We start from the raw sequence: 17,725 nt of genomic DNA on the forward strand, positions 1-17,725 counted from the left end.
GCCAGTGATTTTAAGTGTACTAAATTATCTTCTGGTTGAAAAGAACATAAGCCGAAGAAATAAATGCCTCTTAACTAAAGGCAACGGTCAAAGAAACTTTTGAATGGGTAGTTGGAAAATGCTTTCAGGCCTGCCTATCAGAGCGGACTGAGAACATTTGCGCTAAGCAGAGCCGTGATGTTATGTGAGCAGTGAGAAGATGCACAACAGCCACGTATTTTAATTAAAATAGAGTTTATTAGCTTTTCTTTTCATATAACATGAGGAAGAAAAACCACACAAGTTGTAGCATTCTTTTCAAAATAAAACTGCAATCGATACTTGAATCTCCAAGCTCCATAAACAATATTTTTTGAGGTGGTAGACTGTAATATTTTATATCCATTATTTATCATTTATGTCTCTGTCCTTTAAAAATGATGGAACCTGTGGCACTCAATATAATGTGAAGCCTTGCTATAAAGAGAGAAAGTATTTCTAGCCCAGAAATGCTTTGTTTACAGGCAAAATTCCTAGGATTATGTTTGAGAAGGTAGGAGAAAGATTTTACATAGTTGAGAACACTTTTTTTTTTTTTAATGTTTCAAGTTTAGGTGACATCATTACCAATTTCCTAAAAGACTGATTACTGGACCTCCCTGTCTTTTAATGGGCTTCCTGGTGGCTAAGTGGTACCCTGTGTTTTAAAAAGCCTGAGGTAAGGGTTCCTAAGATTTATCTTTCCTCAAGTAACAACTTGAAGTGACACACCTACAGCCAGGTTAACACGCAGAACAGAAAAGCTGTTTCATGTTGCTTACTTTCCTGTCACTACTACTAGGGTCCAGTTCCTTTCAGTTTATTACCGAGAACTAATGCTATTGTTCATTATTCCTTTACCAAACCTAGAAAAAAGAAACTTCCGTGTTCAAGCAGATCAACAGCCCAGCCAGGCAAAGGACTATTTTAAAAAGAGGAGGCCAGGTCTATAAAGATACAAGATATCCTCCTGAAGTCTTTGTGCAATTTGAAGCTTTGATACTTGTAGAAATATAAATGCTACAAACTTACATCACCTGAGAGTTTACTTGAATTTCTTCTAAACTCATTTAGTTTTGTAAATTTTAAACATTAAGCTCTTAATTTTAACCTTTTGTTTCAGCCTATTGTTTGCCATCTTCAAGAGGGACTGAAACAAAAAATTCAAATTAAAAGCTTAACATCTAAGATTTACAAAACTAAATGAGTTTAGAAGAAATTCAAGTAAACTTTCAAGTGACATTTTGCGTCTGTAGCATTTATACTTCTGCGGCAGTGTCCTGGAGTGTCCAAGCACACTGTATTAAAGCTTAAAATTGCACCAAGACTTTTGGGACACCTTCTATTTCACTATCTGCTTATTCCTGGACTAACAGGTTGGCTAGAATTATGAAAATATCCTTTAATACAAGTATTTAACAAAGAGGAAAATCATCAGAAAATGAGAAGCACCATTAGAGTTAACAAGAAACGCAGTTCGGACCCAATAGAAGCAGGTAACAACATACTTTCTCTGCTTGTGATCCCAAACATGCTAATATGCTAATAAGCAGTGCTTGCAAAAGAACTGAATGACAAGTGTTATTCAGCAGCTTTTTGGTTTAAACTGATTGCCAAAAATGACTAGCAGCTTCAATGAAATAGGGAGGAAGAATCCTTCAAAACCTAACAGTGCTACAACAGTCTGTTCCTAAGTGGCTTTATGAGTCGTTAGGAGTCCCGTGTTTGAACGGCAATACTGCATTGATTCTAAAGGAATATGCAGCAATATGGGCGAGAAAAATAGGAAAAAGTAAAAGTTATATAATAGTGTCTTTAAAGTCTAAAAATTTAAACTATTAAAAAAACCTCACATAGTTCACAGTTATCGGCCTACACAGTAAGCAAATATCTGTGGGTGGGTTGGGAGCTTTTAGCTTTGGAGTGGTTTTTGTAACTCTGTTTCCATTAAAAAGAACAGAAGAGTGTGTTGCCTTGACAAGGTCCAGTTTTTTCCTATGACCATAACGTTTGCTGTCTGCAAGTCTCTTGAATTCAGTGTCTTTCTTCTAGGTGAAAACACTAACTTTGCTGGTTTCTGAGCAGGAGAGGTGGTATTTCTCCAGTCCTTGTTGCGAGGGGTTCATGATGTTGCAACCCCTCACCTCTCTGTTCATGAGAGGGTGGCATTGGAGCGCTGAATACCAATGGAATTATCAGCGCTGAAAGACCTTCTCACAGCAACTCTGCCCAAGTCTTTGTATTTGTCTTCACACAGTCTGGAGATGGCCTAAGAAAGTCAATCAGATAGAACATAAGTATAATTGGGGGAAAAAAGTTCCAACCTTAAAGAAAGCAGCACTGATAAGCCACACATCTGCATTCATTTCGATTGACAGTTGCTGCTACTTTGGATAGCTCATATCTACACTGCTGATTCCCTAAGATAATATTTTTCAAGGGCTATGATGAGATTGCTGGGGCAGGGAGGAACATATTTAAAAACCGGGTTCCCAAAATAGGCCCCATCTAACAGCAATATTATGTTACCTACATACCAGATCCTTAAACATAATGAACACACCTGAGCAAAACCAGTGTTTACCCAGCTATTCAACTTCTATTCAGTCTTCATTATTTACTACACACTAAGAACATTTTAATGAGGTAGGTGTGTGTTGAAGGCAAGAAAGGTCTAGTGATGAAGCACTACAAGGTGCTATTTCACATGCATGTAAATTATTGTAGAAAAATGTCTTATTTCTAAAGTACCAAGGTACCAAAAAAGTGTCAACTTTATATGTATTCATTTCAGTTGTACATTCTGCTGTATACCCACCAGAAATCACAAACGACTTCAAATTACTCTGCAAACCACTACTACAAATTCCTTCATCCCATGTCTGTTACCACTTCCATTAAAAACCCACCTACTTTCTACATCCAGTTTCTGAACCCACATTATAATTTCCAAGTATAGGTCTCACAGGTTAGCCCCTGATGCTTCTGGTCTAATAAACTCATGGGGCTGAACTGTGATACACACAAACACACACTACAAGCTCAGGCAGTTAAGAGTGGTAAGTAATTATCAATGTACATATGATTAGGGATACAATTATAAGAAATTATTCCTGTATGGTTATATGTAAGTGTGGAGGTTCAAATGGAAAACCATTAAGTACAGTTAAATCTGATTTAAAATATTCTGAATTATGGTTACATAAGAGATATCTCTAATTTTTTTAAAAAAAATAATGGGATATCTCTGTCTAACCCATAAAAGACACAGGGAATAAGATGCCAATGGGTTAATAAGCTCTTCAAACTGTTAGTCACTGCGTAGTGTAAGTCAGCCACAGATGCTGGCTTTGGTGGCTGACAGAAAACCCAGTTAGTGAATCCCCAGTCTTACCTCTAGGCTCTGTGCTCTTTCTTTGCTAAGAGGAGCAGTTAGAAAACTCAGGTTGTTGTCATCTGCTAAGGAGCAAAGGTCAAAGTAGTATTTGGCATAAACACTGGCGGGAACATTAATATTAAACTGAAGGAGCTCCAGAAAGTGCCTTTCCATCTCATTCCTGGGGGAGGAGAAGACAAAACCAACATAGGACAATTTTAGTCAACTGGGCTATCTTCAGAAACCCCATTCTGTGCCACAACAGCTCTAAATACAGTTTGGAAACAAATAATGGCTCCCCAGCTGGATTAACACACTAATGTTCAAACAAGGTGCAGCTCTTTGTGGTTCTTCCTGCGTCCTGGCACTTGGAGTTTGGGACAAGGCGGGGAGGTTACGGCCCTCTTATGCACCCATGCTGCTGACTCGGGGGCTCCTTCTTCAGAGTTCCATTAGTGCAGCTGTGCATTCATGCTCCACGCTCACTCACAAGGCCCCGCTATAGTCATCAGATGAAAGGAATGATGTATGCTGTTTATTAGCTCTGGAGAACTTGCAGACATTTTCACCGATAACAGGAAGGGGCTTACTGAAGTAGAGACACGCCAACAAAAGCAGTAGGCACATCACCACGGCAACAAATGGGGCCATGGAGAGCCACTGCTATTATCTCTGAGGGGAGAAGACTCTTGAGGCAACAAGGATTCATCTCAGATAAATAAATAAATAAGCTACACTCCATGCGAAAGGGAATCCCCTCCCCCGGCTCCAGTGCAGGGGACTGTAGCAAAGGGCAGAATGCAAGTTTCTGTTCCTCTTAATCCCAGTAGGACCAGAAGGTGTTCCTGGGACAGGATGGGAAACACTTTTTAAGCTATGGGAGGCAGTAGGATTAAGGGGAGACGTCTTGGCTAGACTAAATGCACCTGAGCAATGACCCCGATGGAGCACTTCTCCCTGTGCTCCGTCCGCCGGCCCTGACTAGGACAGAAGGTGCATAGGCACGCAGGCGGCAAATTCAATGAAGTGGGAAAGTAGGGTCCTGGGAGCAGGTCTTTCCTGTGGGACCATACACAGTCATTAGCTTGTCTAATATTTAAGTAAATAAAATCAGAGTAAGTCTTACCACTTTCACAGCAATCACTTTAAAGAGTTAATTATATAAAAATGATAAATACCCAGACAAATGAAAGTGACTTATTTTTCAAAATATTTGTTTCCTGGTTTTAAAGTGTTAATATTTTATCCATTGGTAAGTCATCAAATGTTTGATGTTCTCCTGCGTGGAGAGCAGAGTGTGAGCAGAAATGAGGTTTCTCATTTGTTGAACTTTAAACCTAACTGAACCTACCTCCAAAATTAATTTCCTGTTCATATGGCCATAAGTCTATAGAAATGTAAATCAGATAATGTTTTGATAATCAGCTAATCAGGACTTAATTTACTACGGGAATAAATGCACTTCACTATCCCTTTTATATTCTCTTCCACTAATACATTTTAATTGTGTGGAAATACAGTACTTCATAGGATTAACATGTCTATTAACACAGCTTTACTTACTGAAGAAAAAAGCATTAGGACTACAGAATACGCTTCTGTGTTGTTTTTTTTTTAAATGACTAGATGACTGAAGAGCATGCCATTTATAGGTGCAGCAAATTTTCTGAACAGCAGCTGCTCAATATATTCAAACAAGATACATGGATGTTAGAAAACTTTTAAGGAAAAGCTGCTAGATGCCAATTTTTCAATTTAGACTCAAAATGAGACCATTACAAATAGCAGCCAACAGCAGGGGGATGAGACAAATGTGACTTGAACACTTGGCTGTAATGCTCTCCAGTTTCCAAAGATCATAAACAAAAGCAACCTATTACGAACATAGCTCCTGGTGATTCTTTTGTACACAGAAAAGTGCTGTTTACAATTAGCTTCTTCCTGTAGCTAGACACTGCCATCAGTGCTACTGGGCTCACATCTATGAACATCCACACACTTCCCTGCATGTTCTCTGATGCTGTAACTGGACCCAGAGCCCCCGTCAGCTTAGCTGCAGGTTCTGAGAAAATTTCAGCTGCCATCATGGCAGACCTGGTGTTTATGATTACACATTTTCCTTCCTTCAAGGAACCAGTTTAAAGATGGATGATAGTGGTGCTCAATGTCACCTTAGTTTCTACAAATTCCAAAAGTACTTCTACTTATCTCGAATTATCTGCCGTAACACTAAGGTGGCTACCAGCATTATCACCATGACACTTTTTATCATCAAAGTGGACATTTTCACCAAAAGCCACTTTGACAGCTACCAACAATCACTGGTCCCTTCTCTTAGTCACAAGGTTCTTTGCTTCAGTTGTAAATATGCACTTTGGTAAATCTGAATTAAGAGTCAGGGGCAAAGGTAACAAAAACAAACTCTTGCCACTGCCTGCCATGACCTTGATTGTCCTCTGCTGTTCACTATAATAAAGAAGTGCCCCTTTACGTTTTCCTAAATGCCACCCACAAGGACATTTTTGCTGTCAAGTGAGCACTTCTAGAGTCTGCTGCAAATACCTCTCTGGTTCCTGCTGCCTCCCACCCTCGGGGCCCTTCCCTGCAGCCAGACAGCAAGCCTGATGTTTCACGCCCATGGGAGCATGCCATCTGTGAGGAACCCCCCAAGTTAACTCGAGGCCCCACCAAGTACCGCTGTGGTTGCTGAGTGCCCCGGGTGAGGCCCCACTGACTCTTCCGGGGCTACCCGAGACAAAGGAGTTTCCTAACTCAGCAGACCTACTTCTAAACATGGGGAACACTCCTGACAGTGGAGGAGACAGAACACAGAGATCTGAAACCTTTCTATTTGGTCATCTGTACATCACGGTTTCCGTAACAGCAGAACCTTAGAGACAACCTCAGATTACAAAAGAAGAAAAGACCTGCAAAAACAAACATACAATGTGTGACTCAAGTTGAAGTTATAACCTCAGTAGTCTGGAGGTGCTAAGACCTCAGCAGTGACCACTTAACTTCCAAGGCCAGACATGTGTCTCTTAAAAACAGACTGGACCTGGTAGACAGCTTTAAGAAAGACATGAAGTTCTTTACTGCATCATGTTGTTCTGGTAGTGAGCTTGTAAAATGGCAAAAACCACCAGAAAAGTAATTTCAATTTATCAAGCAGAATATTACAACAGTAACACACCAAGATTTAACTAATTAATGATGGGAAATACAAATGGTTACACTACAGCTAGACAGAAAGAGGTCTAATTTTATATTTATACCTAGTTCAGCTCTCTGCGCAACGTAACCTTTCTTAAAATGTAACATTTCTTAGGCTGTAAACTTTATGGGAGCAAATAAGGTATTGGAAAATGGTTAGACCGTTCACCGTAACCTTACAAACTCACATGTCCTCAACTGTCATGTCCTTTAGGATCTGGGAGTAGTCCACATTCCAAACAGCCTGATCGTCCCAAACCTTGGAGGCAAGAAGAATGGCTCCCAAAACAATTCTTTTCCAGTTAGTGGGGCAAACGTCGATCTCAGCATAAGTTAAAAGCCTTTCTAAGTAAACCTGCAAAAGTAGAGGACTGACCTTTGATTTTAGTTCAGTTTAAGGGCCGTGATAGAATTGTTAGGAATGATAGGTTTCATCTGTTTTTAACATGTCTTTTATTTTTTGGTTCTACAGAGACTTTTGCTCGGCCAGCCAAGGCCAAAGGCCAGGTCACAGTTGTAAGGCAAATATATCTCAGTCTGGTATTTCTACCCTGCCCATGTGAATTTCCAACTCAATTTTGGTCGCAGGAATGAAAGGACATCTCAGCATTCTAAAGACAGGCATTGTGTTATTACCTTCCCACTTGTAAAAGGCAGCACGTATAGCCCAGCATCGATTCAACCGTTCAGTAAATGCTTGAATGCCTACCGTGTGCAATGTACCTACCATACTGGTGGTGGGTATGTGGCAATTTTACATAAAGCTTGAGTATGTAAAACTCTGGTAAGACTGAGCAGTTCTTCTCTTCAGAGGGTGAACTTGAAGATAATAACTGGTGGTCAAGAGAGCCTCCCAGGTCAAGGAGCCTCCCTGCTGTGCCACGCAGGACAGGCAACACAAAGCAGCTGTGCTTTCCATTTAGTGCCTTTTTAGGGAAGATTCATGCACAGAAGAGCTCTTTGTTCATATCCCCGATTTTTCACATCTCCATTATTTCATAACTCATTGGTCTTACATATTCTGCAACTTAGTCAATTTGTTTGGTTCTAAGGTGGTTAAGAGCTGCCGGTGTCTGAATCCCTGGGGCTCCTCTAAATCAGCCAGGTAGTTTGTGGGATGACTTCATGGCTTCTTTTATATGTGTCAAATGGCTATTCTATAAAGAACCAGACCAAGTTAACAGCTGAGTAAAGATTAAAGACATAAGTTGTGATGGTGTTACCTCTGCAGAAGAAAATATATGCCATTGGACAAAAAGAAAAATGTCCCGTTATCAGACTGACAGCTCCGATCTGCCAAAGCTCTCCAAACTCAACTGTGTTTCAAACACGGTTACTGAGATTATATACCCTTAGTGAACTTCTGCCCCCGACTCCCCAGAGAACTCCGCATGCGCCAGTACTCTCTAAGAACGAGTCTCCCACAGGGTCCGCCCCTCTGCTGTATTATGGCACTGACAGAGGCAGTTCAGCCTCAGGGGCAGTCCCTCAGCTTCCTCTCAGCTTCACTAAAGGCAAACCTGGTCTCATTTACACCACTTGCCCTCCTGTCTCAGTGGAAGTGACATCTCTTTCTTTTCCCTGAAGCTAACTCTTCTATGAATGAAGTCAGTCCCACCTCTCATTTCTGCAGAACACTGTTCCCACAATTCATCTCTTCTTGAACAACCCCCCTTCTCTGTCAGAGATTTTCTCCAATGTTCTCTTACATGTTCTCAGCCCATCCGTCACCACCCCTTAGAACACTTCCTTCAGGAAATGTTCTGACACTGGCTCCTCATGACCCATCCTCTCCTTAGCCCATTTAGTCTGCCCCTGGCCGCCACTGCCCCGCTGAAACTACTGAGGCATGGTCACTGCTGCCTTCATGACAAACAGCCAGCACTCTTCATCACAGCGCCCCACTCCCCAGGCCTGCCCTCAGAGCTGAGAGACACTGCCACACGCCTGGCTGCCGGGACCAAAGAACTCCACTTGAGTTATCTCACTACCATCTGTTGGGAATTCTTATCTCCACTTTCACTGGTCACCTGCCGGCTCTGCTCTTCTGTCCAACACTTCTGGCTTCTATCACTGCCATTGCCTCCTAACTTCTCTGCTTCCACTGACCGCCAACCACAGTCTGTTCTCCCCAGAGCAGCCAGGAGAGCCTCTCAGATTAAGTGCACTTCACGGGCCTGCCCAACATCTGCCAGGGCTCTCCCATCAAACAGGTCACTTCTGTGGCCTGCTAGCTACGAGGCCCTGTGTGAGATGCCATCGTCCTTCTGTGCCCTCATCGCCTGTGCCTTCCCTCATTCCCTACTCTGATCACAGCGGCGCGTTGCTGATCCCTCAGCACAGAACCGCTCCTGTCTGCGCCTCGTGCTCTGCCCCCGCCTGTGCTATCAGGCCCCTCATCTTCCTCAGTCCAGCCAGGTCCTGGTTCAGATCTCACCTCTGTAAAGAGGCTCTTCCTGGTCTTTCTAGCGTGCATGCGTTAAGTCGCTCAGTCGTGTCTGACTCTGTGACCCCATGGACCCGTCTGGCTCCTCTGTCCATGGGGAGTTCTCCAGGTAAGAATACTGCAGTGGGTTGCCACTCCCTTCTCCAGGGGATCTTCCCAAACCAGGGATGGAACCCAAGTCTCCTGCACTGCAGGCAGACTGCTTCCTGTCTGAGCCACCAGGGAAGCCCCTCTAATCTCTCCATCCCGTTACCTTGCTTTCTCTTTCTAGCTTTCACTACTACTTCAAACAGTCATCTTTTTAAAAATACTCATTTTTAAAAGTCTTACACTCTGTGGTACACCCGATACTTACACACACTGTAAATGAACCATACTCCATAAAAACTAGAGAAAAACAAAACCCTTATGTCTGCTATACTTACCTCAGAAAGGCAAGAACTCTCCTCTATGCCCAGCACTGAGAACCGTGACACGGGCAGGCATTTGGTGCCTATGTATGCCCTAAGGAACTCCTTGGCAGCACTCAGCACGTGCACCATGCTCTCCTTCTTCAAGCTCTCCTGGCAGCTCTTCTGATTCTCTCCTGGGTTTCCTACCACTCCGAGTGGCCACTCCTCTGGGGATGTGTCCTGTAAGTGCTGACAGTCCCCACAGATCTATCTTCTCCTCAACTTTTATTTAACGTACTTTCTCTGCATTTGAACAGCTACACGTAATTCCCTGCCTCTCGCTCAGCTTCGGGCTCCAATCCTGTACAGTCAAATGACTGCTAGACACTGTCACTCTGCTGTCTCACAGGTCCAACCGGCTCAACTTGTCTACAAAGAAATGCCCCTCTTCCAACCCACATACCCTCTCCTGCCTGCATTTCCCAGCTCTCCACGTCCAGCGCCACTCCTGCCTCTCTCAGGCACATGCTAACTCAGCACTGTAACTGGCTCGCAGCTCCAAGAAAAGGCCTGCGTCTGACCCGGGGCCCACTGAGGGGAAGCCGCCTCTCCTACACTCTGCCTGCAGGGGCGCAGGCAGCGGTGGACGCAGGCCCTCCCTTCAGACCATGCAGCTGACCTTCCCCTGTAGGTTTGCTATAGGGAGGAGTTAGGCAATCCCAACTACCTCTCAGCTGAATATGATGTATTATTCAAATGATAAAATCTTACCATAGGAATTCAGTATGGATGACAGAAAGGTCCTCACATAGCTGGAGCTCGGCAGGCTAACTTGAGTAAAGCCTTTCCAAGCACTGCTGACACCCCAGTCCTGGGTATCTTCACACGCCGGCACCAGAGGACAGTAGAGATGGTTAACACTGTCGTCCAAGGTCAGGGAGGTGAAGGCAGTCGGTCTCAATCAAGACACACATCACAACTGCCTAGGCAACACAGCCTGAGACTCAGAAACACACTGAATCTACACCTGCCGTGGGCCAGGAAGTTCAGTGATCGCCTCCATCCTACCACCCAGCACACTTTGCCAGTGTGTACCTGTGTGCACTGTGTGTGCATGCATCCTGAGGTGTGGAAGGAGAAACCAGAAGTCTCTCCTGCTGCCTTTAACATCTACTGTTTTGTGATGAGAAAAGCAATGGCAACATTTTAAATCATGATGATTACTAAAGCTCAAATCTCTTATGTTTTAATTCTTTTTGATACATTTCTCTTTAATAAAGTTCTGATGATCATTTCAGGAACCTACTTTCATTTGAAAAACAGGCCCATACCTTCTGTACAAGAAAAAAATTTCTAGAGATGCTTCTATTAAGAGAAAAATATATTACCAAAGTCACTATTGCACATTCAGCAGTCAGCTGGGCGGCACTGAAAAGAGTATGAACAAATCTGTAAATGAATTTGTGTTCAGGATCATGCTTAAAGTACTCCTCCGGAACCCTTTCTCGCTGAAAGAAGAAAAAACACAATGTTAAGTATCCACTGAAAAAAAATACTTAAAAGTACCCTCAAGATAGCAATCTTCACACGTGGGCCCACGTGCTACTTAAAATAATTTTGAGTAGGTGACATATCTTGTAGTCTTTTAAATATAAACAATTGGATCCTAAAGTACCATAGTGATTCAATACTCACTACCATTCATTAAAGAAAAATGCAAGCACAACCTCAGAAAATGTATTTTCACCTTCTTCCCCAAAGAATTCTAACCAAATGCAAACTATTTTTAGGCTCAAAGTCTTGCTGATCATTGTACGTCATCATACTTTTCTGCAGTCAACTATGAAAACACCTTCCCAGTGTCCTGTAACCAGAGACTCTAAGAGTGTGCTCTCTTACACAGCGGTCACCAGTCACATGTGTCTACTGAGCACCTGAAGAAGTGAGTTTTTAAACCCTGTCATTTTAATTAGTTTAAAATTTAAACAGTTTTTAAATTTTCTCCTTAGAGGTCTTAGATGTGTTAGGAAATGTTTATATTGTGTGATGCTATGGAAAATCATCCTTTAAAAAGCTACATTTTCTGTTACTTGGGTATGTTTACTTACCTGCTCATTCGTCATACAAAGCATAACTTGGTTCTTATCAGTCACACCCCTGACACAACATGCTTTTGGTAAAATTATTTGACATAATATGGGGTGGGGGAAGAAGACTTAAAGGAAGACAATCTTGGCTTTGAGCTGGAGGCAATAATTTTCTTCTAGTGATTAATTTCAAAGCAAATCAACATGAAATAAACACAACTGTAATAAAAGAAAAATACACCTTCAATAAAAGTGACACTTACTGTGAGTGGATGTGATCTCTCATCAAAAATGTCCAAGGACCTGTTGGCATCTCTATAAAATAAGAATGTGTATTTTAAAAATTAATTCAGGAGTTACTAGCTTAGTAAAATATCTGCTAAAAGTAGAGAGAGGAGTAGAGGAAGCTTAACCTTAATAAAGCAAACAGTTTTACATATTCTCCTGGATTCTGCCATTAGAAAGGTTTTCTGACCTATTTTATACTCAGCACACCAAGTTGCATGAAATCTCTTCTACAACCAGCCAGAGCTGCCTTTACCCACACAGACCCCTTCTAACAGGCAATGTTCGTAGACCAATACATTTCCATTTCACTAACCTCACAATGGAATATACAAGAACATTTTATCAAGTGGTAGTAGTGGGCAATAAAGTCTTCTAACTTCAATGAATGTAAATATGAGATTCATGATTTTTTCTTGTCTCCACCCCCTTTTGTTCTTCATATTATATTCTTATTGTTTATTTCTTCTTGTCTCTTTTAAATAGTTTGAGTTAAAAATTTTAATTGTCTTTTAAGAGAGACCAGGCTTTTTCTTTTAAATTCCACCACACTACTACACTGTGCCCATTTAAACAGCAGTTCTGCAAATGTGGTCTATAGGCCTCTGGGAATCTCCCCTGGCCCCTCTTCAGAAATCCTGTAAGTCCAAGAGGTCAAAACTTTTTTTTATAAGAATACCAAGACATCACCTGCCTCTACACTGTTTGACACTTAACTATGATTGTATAAAAGCAAAAGTGGGTAAAAATTGCTCATTTCTGAGTGTGAATCAAGGCAGTGGTATGAAACTAAATTAGAAGTCATTCACTTATTCCTGGCCAAATGAATGTAAAAAATCTGCTTCACTTAAGAACATCCATGATGAAAGAGTAAACATTAAGTGTTCTTAAACCTTTACTCTTCTTCCTCATACTCTGAGTAAGCGGAAAGTATGCATTAAGCACTTGCATGGACTGAGATATGGCCGTGCTAAGGGAGAGCACTTGTAACTCACCGGGAACCACGTCACTTTTCCCCCTAGAACATCATATTTAAACCACTTTTTTCATGAAACACCAATTGACAGTCATTTTTACAAAAATGAACAAAGTGAGCCTGTCACTTCAAAGAAAATTCCAAACTATTTGTTGCCAATGATAAAATTCAAACCATCAAGCTAAAAATATTAGGATTTTTGGAAAATTTGTACCTTCCAGTGTGTTATTTATGGTGAGCTTGATTTATCAATACTTAAAGACTTTTCCGATAAGACTGGTAGTGATACTAACAAGAGTGAGTTTTTGACACTGTCTGAAGACATGTGAACCAATACTTTGCAAATGACAATGTATAATATTATAAAATCATGTACAGATAAAAAGATCCACTCAGTATGCATGACACATCAATGGGCATTAATTTAACATAGTATCTACCTCAAGTTCACTGATAATGACTTGGAATTCCATCTTAACTAATTTAATAAACTGGCACATGTGGATTTTGGGGACAGGATCAAAGAATATGTCAAATTACCTCAAGGCTTTAAAAATTCACCTCTTCCCAACTATATGTCTGCATGTAGCTGGATTTTCATATTGCTTCTTCAAAGCAAATGACTGAAGACAATGTTGACATGAGAATCAACTGTCTCCTATTAATGAGATACTATCCTCTCCACTATTTTGTTGTGGAAAATGGTTATTTTTCATTAAAAAAATGACTTATGTTAAACACTGGGGTCCCCAGTCAGATGGTGATCTCATCCCTCAGGAGACAGTTTTCCTGTCCTAATGTGGAGAGAAGCAGAACACCTTACTTGCACCTACAGAGCAGAGGCCAGGGTGCTGCTAAATACTCTGCGACACACAGGGTGGCACCCCACACCAAAGCCTCATCCAGCTCAAAACTTCAGCAGTGCTAAGGAAAGCCTGTTTTAACATACAGTGGATTTAATTTTTTAAATTTTTAAATTTCAATTTCTAATACAGTAAATATCCATATAAACCACATAAAACTTAAAGAATTAAGAGTCCCAAAATAAAAATAAATGATTCACTTCAATACTGTAATGAAAGCACTCTAACAGTAAAAGCTTACTCTAATACTGTCTATTGTTATTAACACTAAACTTGATACTGTGTAAATTAATTAGCTGGAATAACAAGACAGGTTTTAAAAGAGCTCACCTGTTCTTTATGTGGTAATATATTGCTAAGATCACACTGTGGAGGAAAAAAAAATATTGTAATAATTGGTTTTTATCACATTAGGCCTGAAGACATTTTAAAGGGTTGGCAGAGAGGTAAGACCATCCAGATGCCCAGTGGCCCCCAGACCCCCTAATTCAGAGCAGTACCCATAGGTGGTATCCCCCATGTTTTAGGTTCTTTGGCTTTTAGCAAAATTAGGAGACCCAAAATATAGATGTGCTCTTAGAAGACATGTTTGGGTTGATTATTATAATATATAAATTATTATATATTTCCCCAGTCATTTGTCCTTCTATGCACAGAATCTTTCATCCCATACAAGTTACATCATCTATCCACATGGTTAAATTTAAGCCATACAGGTTTTGTGTGTGTGGCTTTTTGTTAGGCACTGCATTTCAGTTGATTCAGTTCGGTATTCCCCCTAACACATCTACTTTCCATTATTTCTCTAAAAGTAAGTAATACAAGTGCTCCATATCAAATAAAATGGATTTAAAATCACTTTCACACATAATTATTAGAAAATTTAATAGCAAAATTTTATAGTCACAAAATTGATGATAGGCCTAGTTATCCTGAAATAAGCACTGCTAATAAGGCAGCACAATACAGCACAGTACACTATTAATGACAGGTATTTCCACATTATTTTAAATAAAGTATTAACTAACCAACAGGTACAAGTCCTCAGATAGTTTTTACATTACTATAGTCCTAAGTTATTCACAGATGCTGTGTATTAGGCAATTAAGAGGTTCTCTGGTTAAGTTATTTGCTTCCCTTTGTTCTCAGTATCTAAAATGAAACTCAAAATAATAGAGAGAAGGCAAATCTGAATTTTGTAACTCGTCTATAGAATCTTAGCATTTGCAGAAAGGCCTGTAACACTGTTAGCATCAAAGATGGATACTTCTATAGTGCTTCAAAGTTTCTTCAAAGTGATTTTAAAGTCACAGAATTAAAAGTTACATGATAAAAAGGGCAACTGAACCTAATATGATACTTAACCCATTTTACAAATAAGAGAATCAAGGCTTAAAATTGACTTACTCAAGGTCCCACCAATTATCAGAAGTAGTTCTCTTTCTCCTACCCTCAAAGCAGAGAGTGGTTCCCAAGGTCAGCTGCACACTGGATTACCCGGGACGCTTTAAACACTGCCTGGCTTCTGCTTCAAAATGTTCTGATTTAACTGCATTAGGTACGACCTGGGCAACAGGATTATATTTAAAGCTCCCCAGGTGACTGCAACGTGTAGCCAAGTCTAGGAATGACTGAGTCAGGGTTAAGATCAGAATCTCTCAGGATGCTTTTGTCTATGAAATCATGCCTCACACATCATTCCTCAGCTTGTCAAAAGGGGTGTGTGTGTGAGAGAAAGAGACACAGGGACAGAGAGGCAGAAAGACCCACAGACTGTGTCTTGAGGGCAGGGAGGAAAGGTGGAATTCATGTATGTGTTCAGAGACATACATCTTGAAAAAGTTGCATAAGTGATTCTAATAAGGCTCACCTACCCCAAATGAAAACTAATCCCATCGTATTTTTCAAAATCATTCCTAAAAGCCAATTTGCCCTATTAATTTTCTCAGTAAACCTTTATTTCATCAATAATGAATGTGAATGGTCATTTTTAAAACTTAATGAGAAAAAAATTTACTGTATTTCCAAACACTAAGACTAGGTTGAGAATAAAAAGCATGAAACCTACTTGTCTGAGCAAGGTTAATCTTTAAAACTACTTCTGAATTATATACTGGAACATCAGGCTCTTTTGAATTCAAAAGAAGCTGTGAGTCTAGCCACAGTGAGAGTAGTTTTTAACCCACAGATTTAGAGTCTTGGCTGAATAAAAACATTCAGTGATTACGAGAGAAGTGCCAAAACTCAGGACTTTAAAGAGCAATGGGGCTCAGTTTTTGTTGAAATACGATTTGACTGAAACTAATATTATAAGAAAGTTACATTATTATGATTGTGAACTGGTTGTTTTTAATTAAAGTTAGAAGTTACTGATCATTTAAATAGCTAAAAAATAAAAAGCCTTGCACATTAAAAATTAAATTAAATTTATAAGCTAATTATATTTTTAAGACAGAAAAGTAAAATTAATGATAAGGATACTAATATTTTCAAGTAGCATTTCCCAAACTGTTCTGGAAAGTCAACATTCATATGCTAAGAAGACATTAGTTAATGTTCCATGGACAACCCCAAGGGAGGTAGGAAGGTCTGCATCCTGTTTGGTTTTTAATTCTCTCTCTTAAATAAACTTGAACATTCCCATGATTAGGGCGTTTTGGACTGTGCATCTCCAATTGTGGACTAGGGGCGTCCAGAAGTTGAGGAATAGTTTTCGTCATCGTAACACTGTTCGTGTCTTCTTAAGTATAAGCCTGGCCACAGCCTTGTTTCTGAAACTTCATCTCTTTTTTTGTTCTCTGCTTTGATTGATACAGTGTGTTAGAGATACACATATATAAACAAAAATTAAAAAAAAACAAAAACAAAAATTAAATGTGTCTATTAAGTTAAAATCTCAGTTGAACAAATTTCATCTATGGAGAAATTAAGCTGAGAGTATGCCCCTTAAAACGGTTTTGATATATTTTCCCCCTCTTTGGTGGAGAGGAAGGAGAAGTAAAATTTCCTACAGAAATATTGCAGGAAAAAAATGCACGGTGGGATAAATTTGACCAAGTCCAGTTAAATTTAACTGCAGATTCACTTCGGTGCCAGTAGGGGACAAGCTGTTCCTTCTTCTAATGGTAGCTTCCAAACTAGTATACATAGTTGTAGGACTCTCCCAACTCATAAAGCAATAATTTTTTTCTAGAAACATACAATAAACAGGTACCTCTGTTTCTCATTATGTTCAACATTGTCTTAACAATAGAAATGAATCAAATGAGGTTTACATTTTTCCTGGGATTTCTCACTTGCTAACTGACTTTCCCTTCTATCATGTACTCTGTGATTAACATGGAAACTGAAGACTCATATTGAGAGGTTCTTGAAACCAACATAGAGTTGACACCAGTTTCTTAACCTGATCACTGAAAAAGACAAACCAAACGAATGAAATTATGTATGGCGAGGATGCTTTCAGCATAAAGGGGGTCTGCCACTTAGCCTTGGCAACCTAGCTGTACTCACCATTTTATTGTGGTTCTAAGATTAGGCTGGCTGACTGTGCTGTCATCCAGAAATATGGTTGGGCATGAGCTATACTTTTTAGTAAGTTGCCCTGGAGATACCTGAAGGGGAAGGGAGATAGGAGAAAATGTCACAGTAAGTTAAACCTATAAAAGTGTGTTTTTTCCTTGGTTAAAATGTCAAACGATAAAGCATTAAGATTTTCCTTATACTCCATGAACTGCTGAGTGTTGCATCACGTGCAGCTCCATGGGAAACCTCTGTACTCTAACTTCCACAGGCAAGATCTGAGAAATGTGGTATAAACTGCTGCTCTTGAAAAAGGACTCACAAATGAACCTGGAAAGCACCTATTATAAATTGCCTTTATAGTAATGAGAAAGCTTTTAGTAAGACTTCAGTGTTTCTTCCTTAAGCAATGAAATGCAGCAGAGATTTCTATTTCTATTCATTTACTACAATAAAATGCAATGCTTTATATAATATCGATGTGAGAGCATTTCATTGCAGTAAATGAACGCCAATCATAAATGTATTAGTTTGGGAGACAGTGTGA

At 40.1% G+C, this 17,725-nt stretch overlaps 1 protein-coding gene across 2 annotated transcripts in view; it reads right to left on the reverse strand.

Annotated features, from left to right (window-relative positions):
• Positions 1-221: 221 nt before the first annotated feature.
• Positions 222-17,725, reverse strand: part of LOC133042390 (cyclin-Y-like protein 1) — a 35,307-nt gene continuing 17,803 nt past the window's right edge. Inside the window, exons 4-10 of one of the 2 annotated variants that reach the window (XM_061122888.1) lie at positions 17,170-17,270; positions 13,987-14,022; positions 11,796-11,847; positions 10,834-10,953; positions 6,796-6,962; positions 3,413-3,575; positions 222-2,287 (exon numbers count right to left, since the gene is read on the reverse strand). In XM_061122888.1, the coding sequence (XP_060978871.1) occupies positions 2,171-2,287; positions 3,413-3,575; positions 6,796-6,962; positions 10,834-10,953; positions 11,796-11,847; positions 13,987-14,022; positions 17,170-17,270 (756 nt within the window). In that variant the 3' untranslated portion in view covers positions 222-2,170. The remainder of the gene's footprint in view (positions 2,288-3,412; positions 3,576-6,795; positions 6,963-10,833; positions 10,954-11,795; positions 11,848-13,986; positions 14,023-17,169; positions 17,271-17,725) is intronic. The other variant, XM_061122890.1, reaches the window with a different exon arrangement.

The sequence above is a fragment of the Dama dama genome, chromosome 21 (assembly GCF_033118175.1).
Source record: "Dama dama isolate Ldn47 chromosome 21, ASM3311817v1, whole genome shotgun sequence".
Lineage (NCBI taxonomy): Eukaryota > Metazoa > Chordata > Mammalia > Artiodactyla > Cervidae > Dama > Dama dama.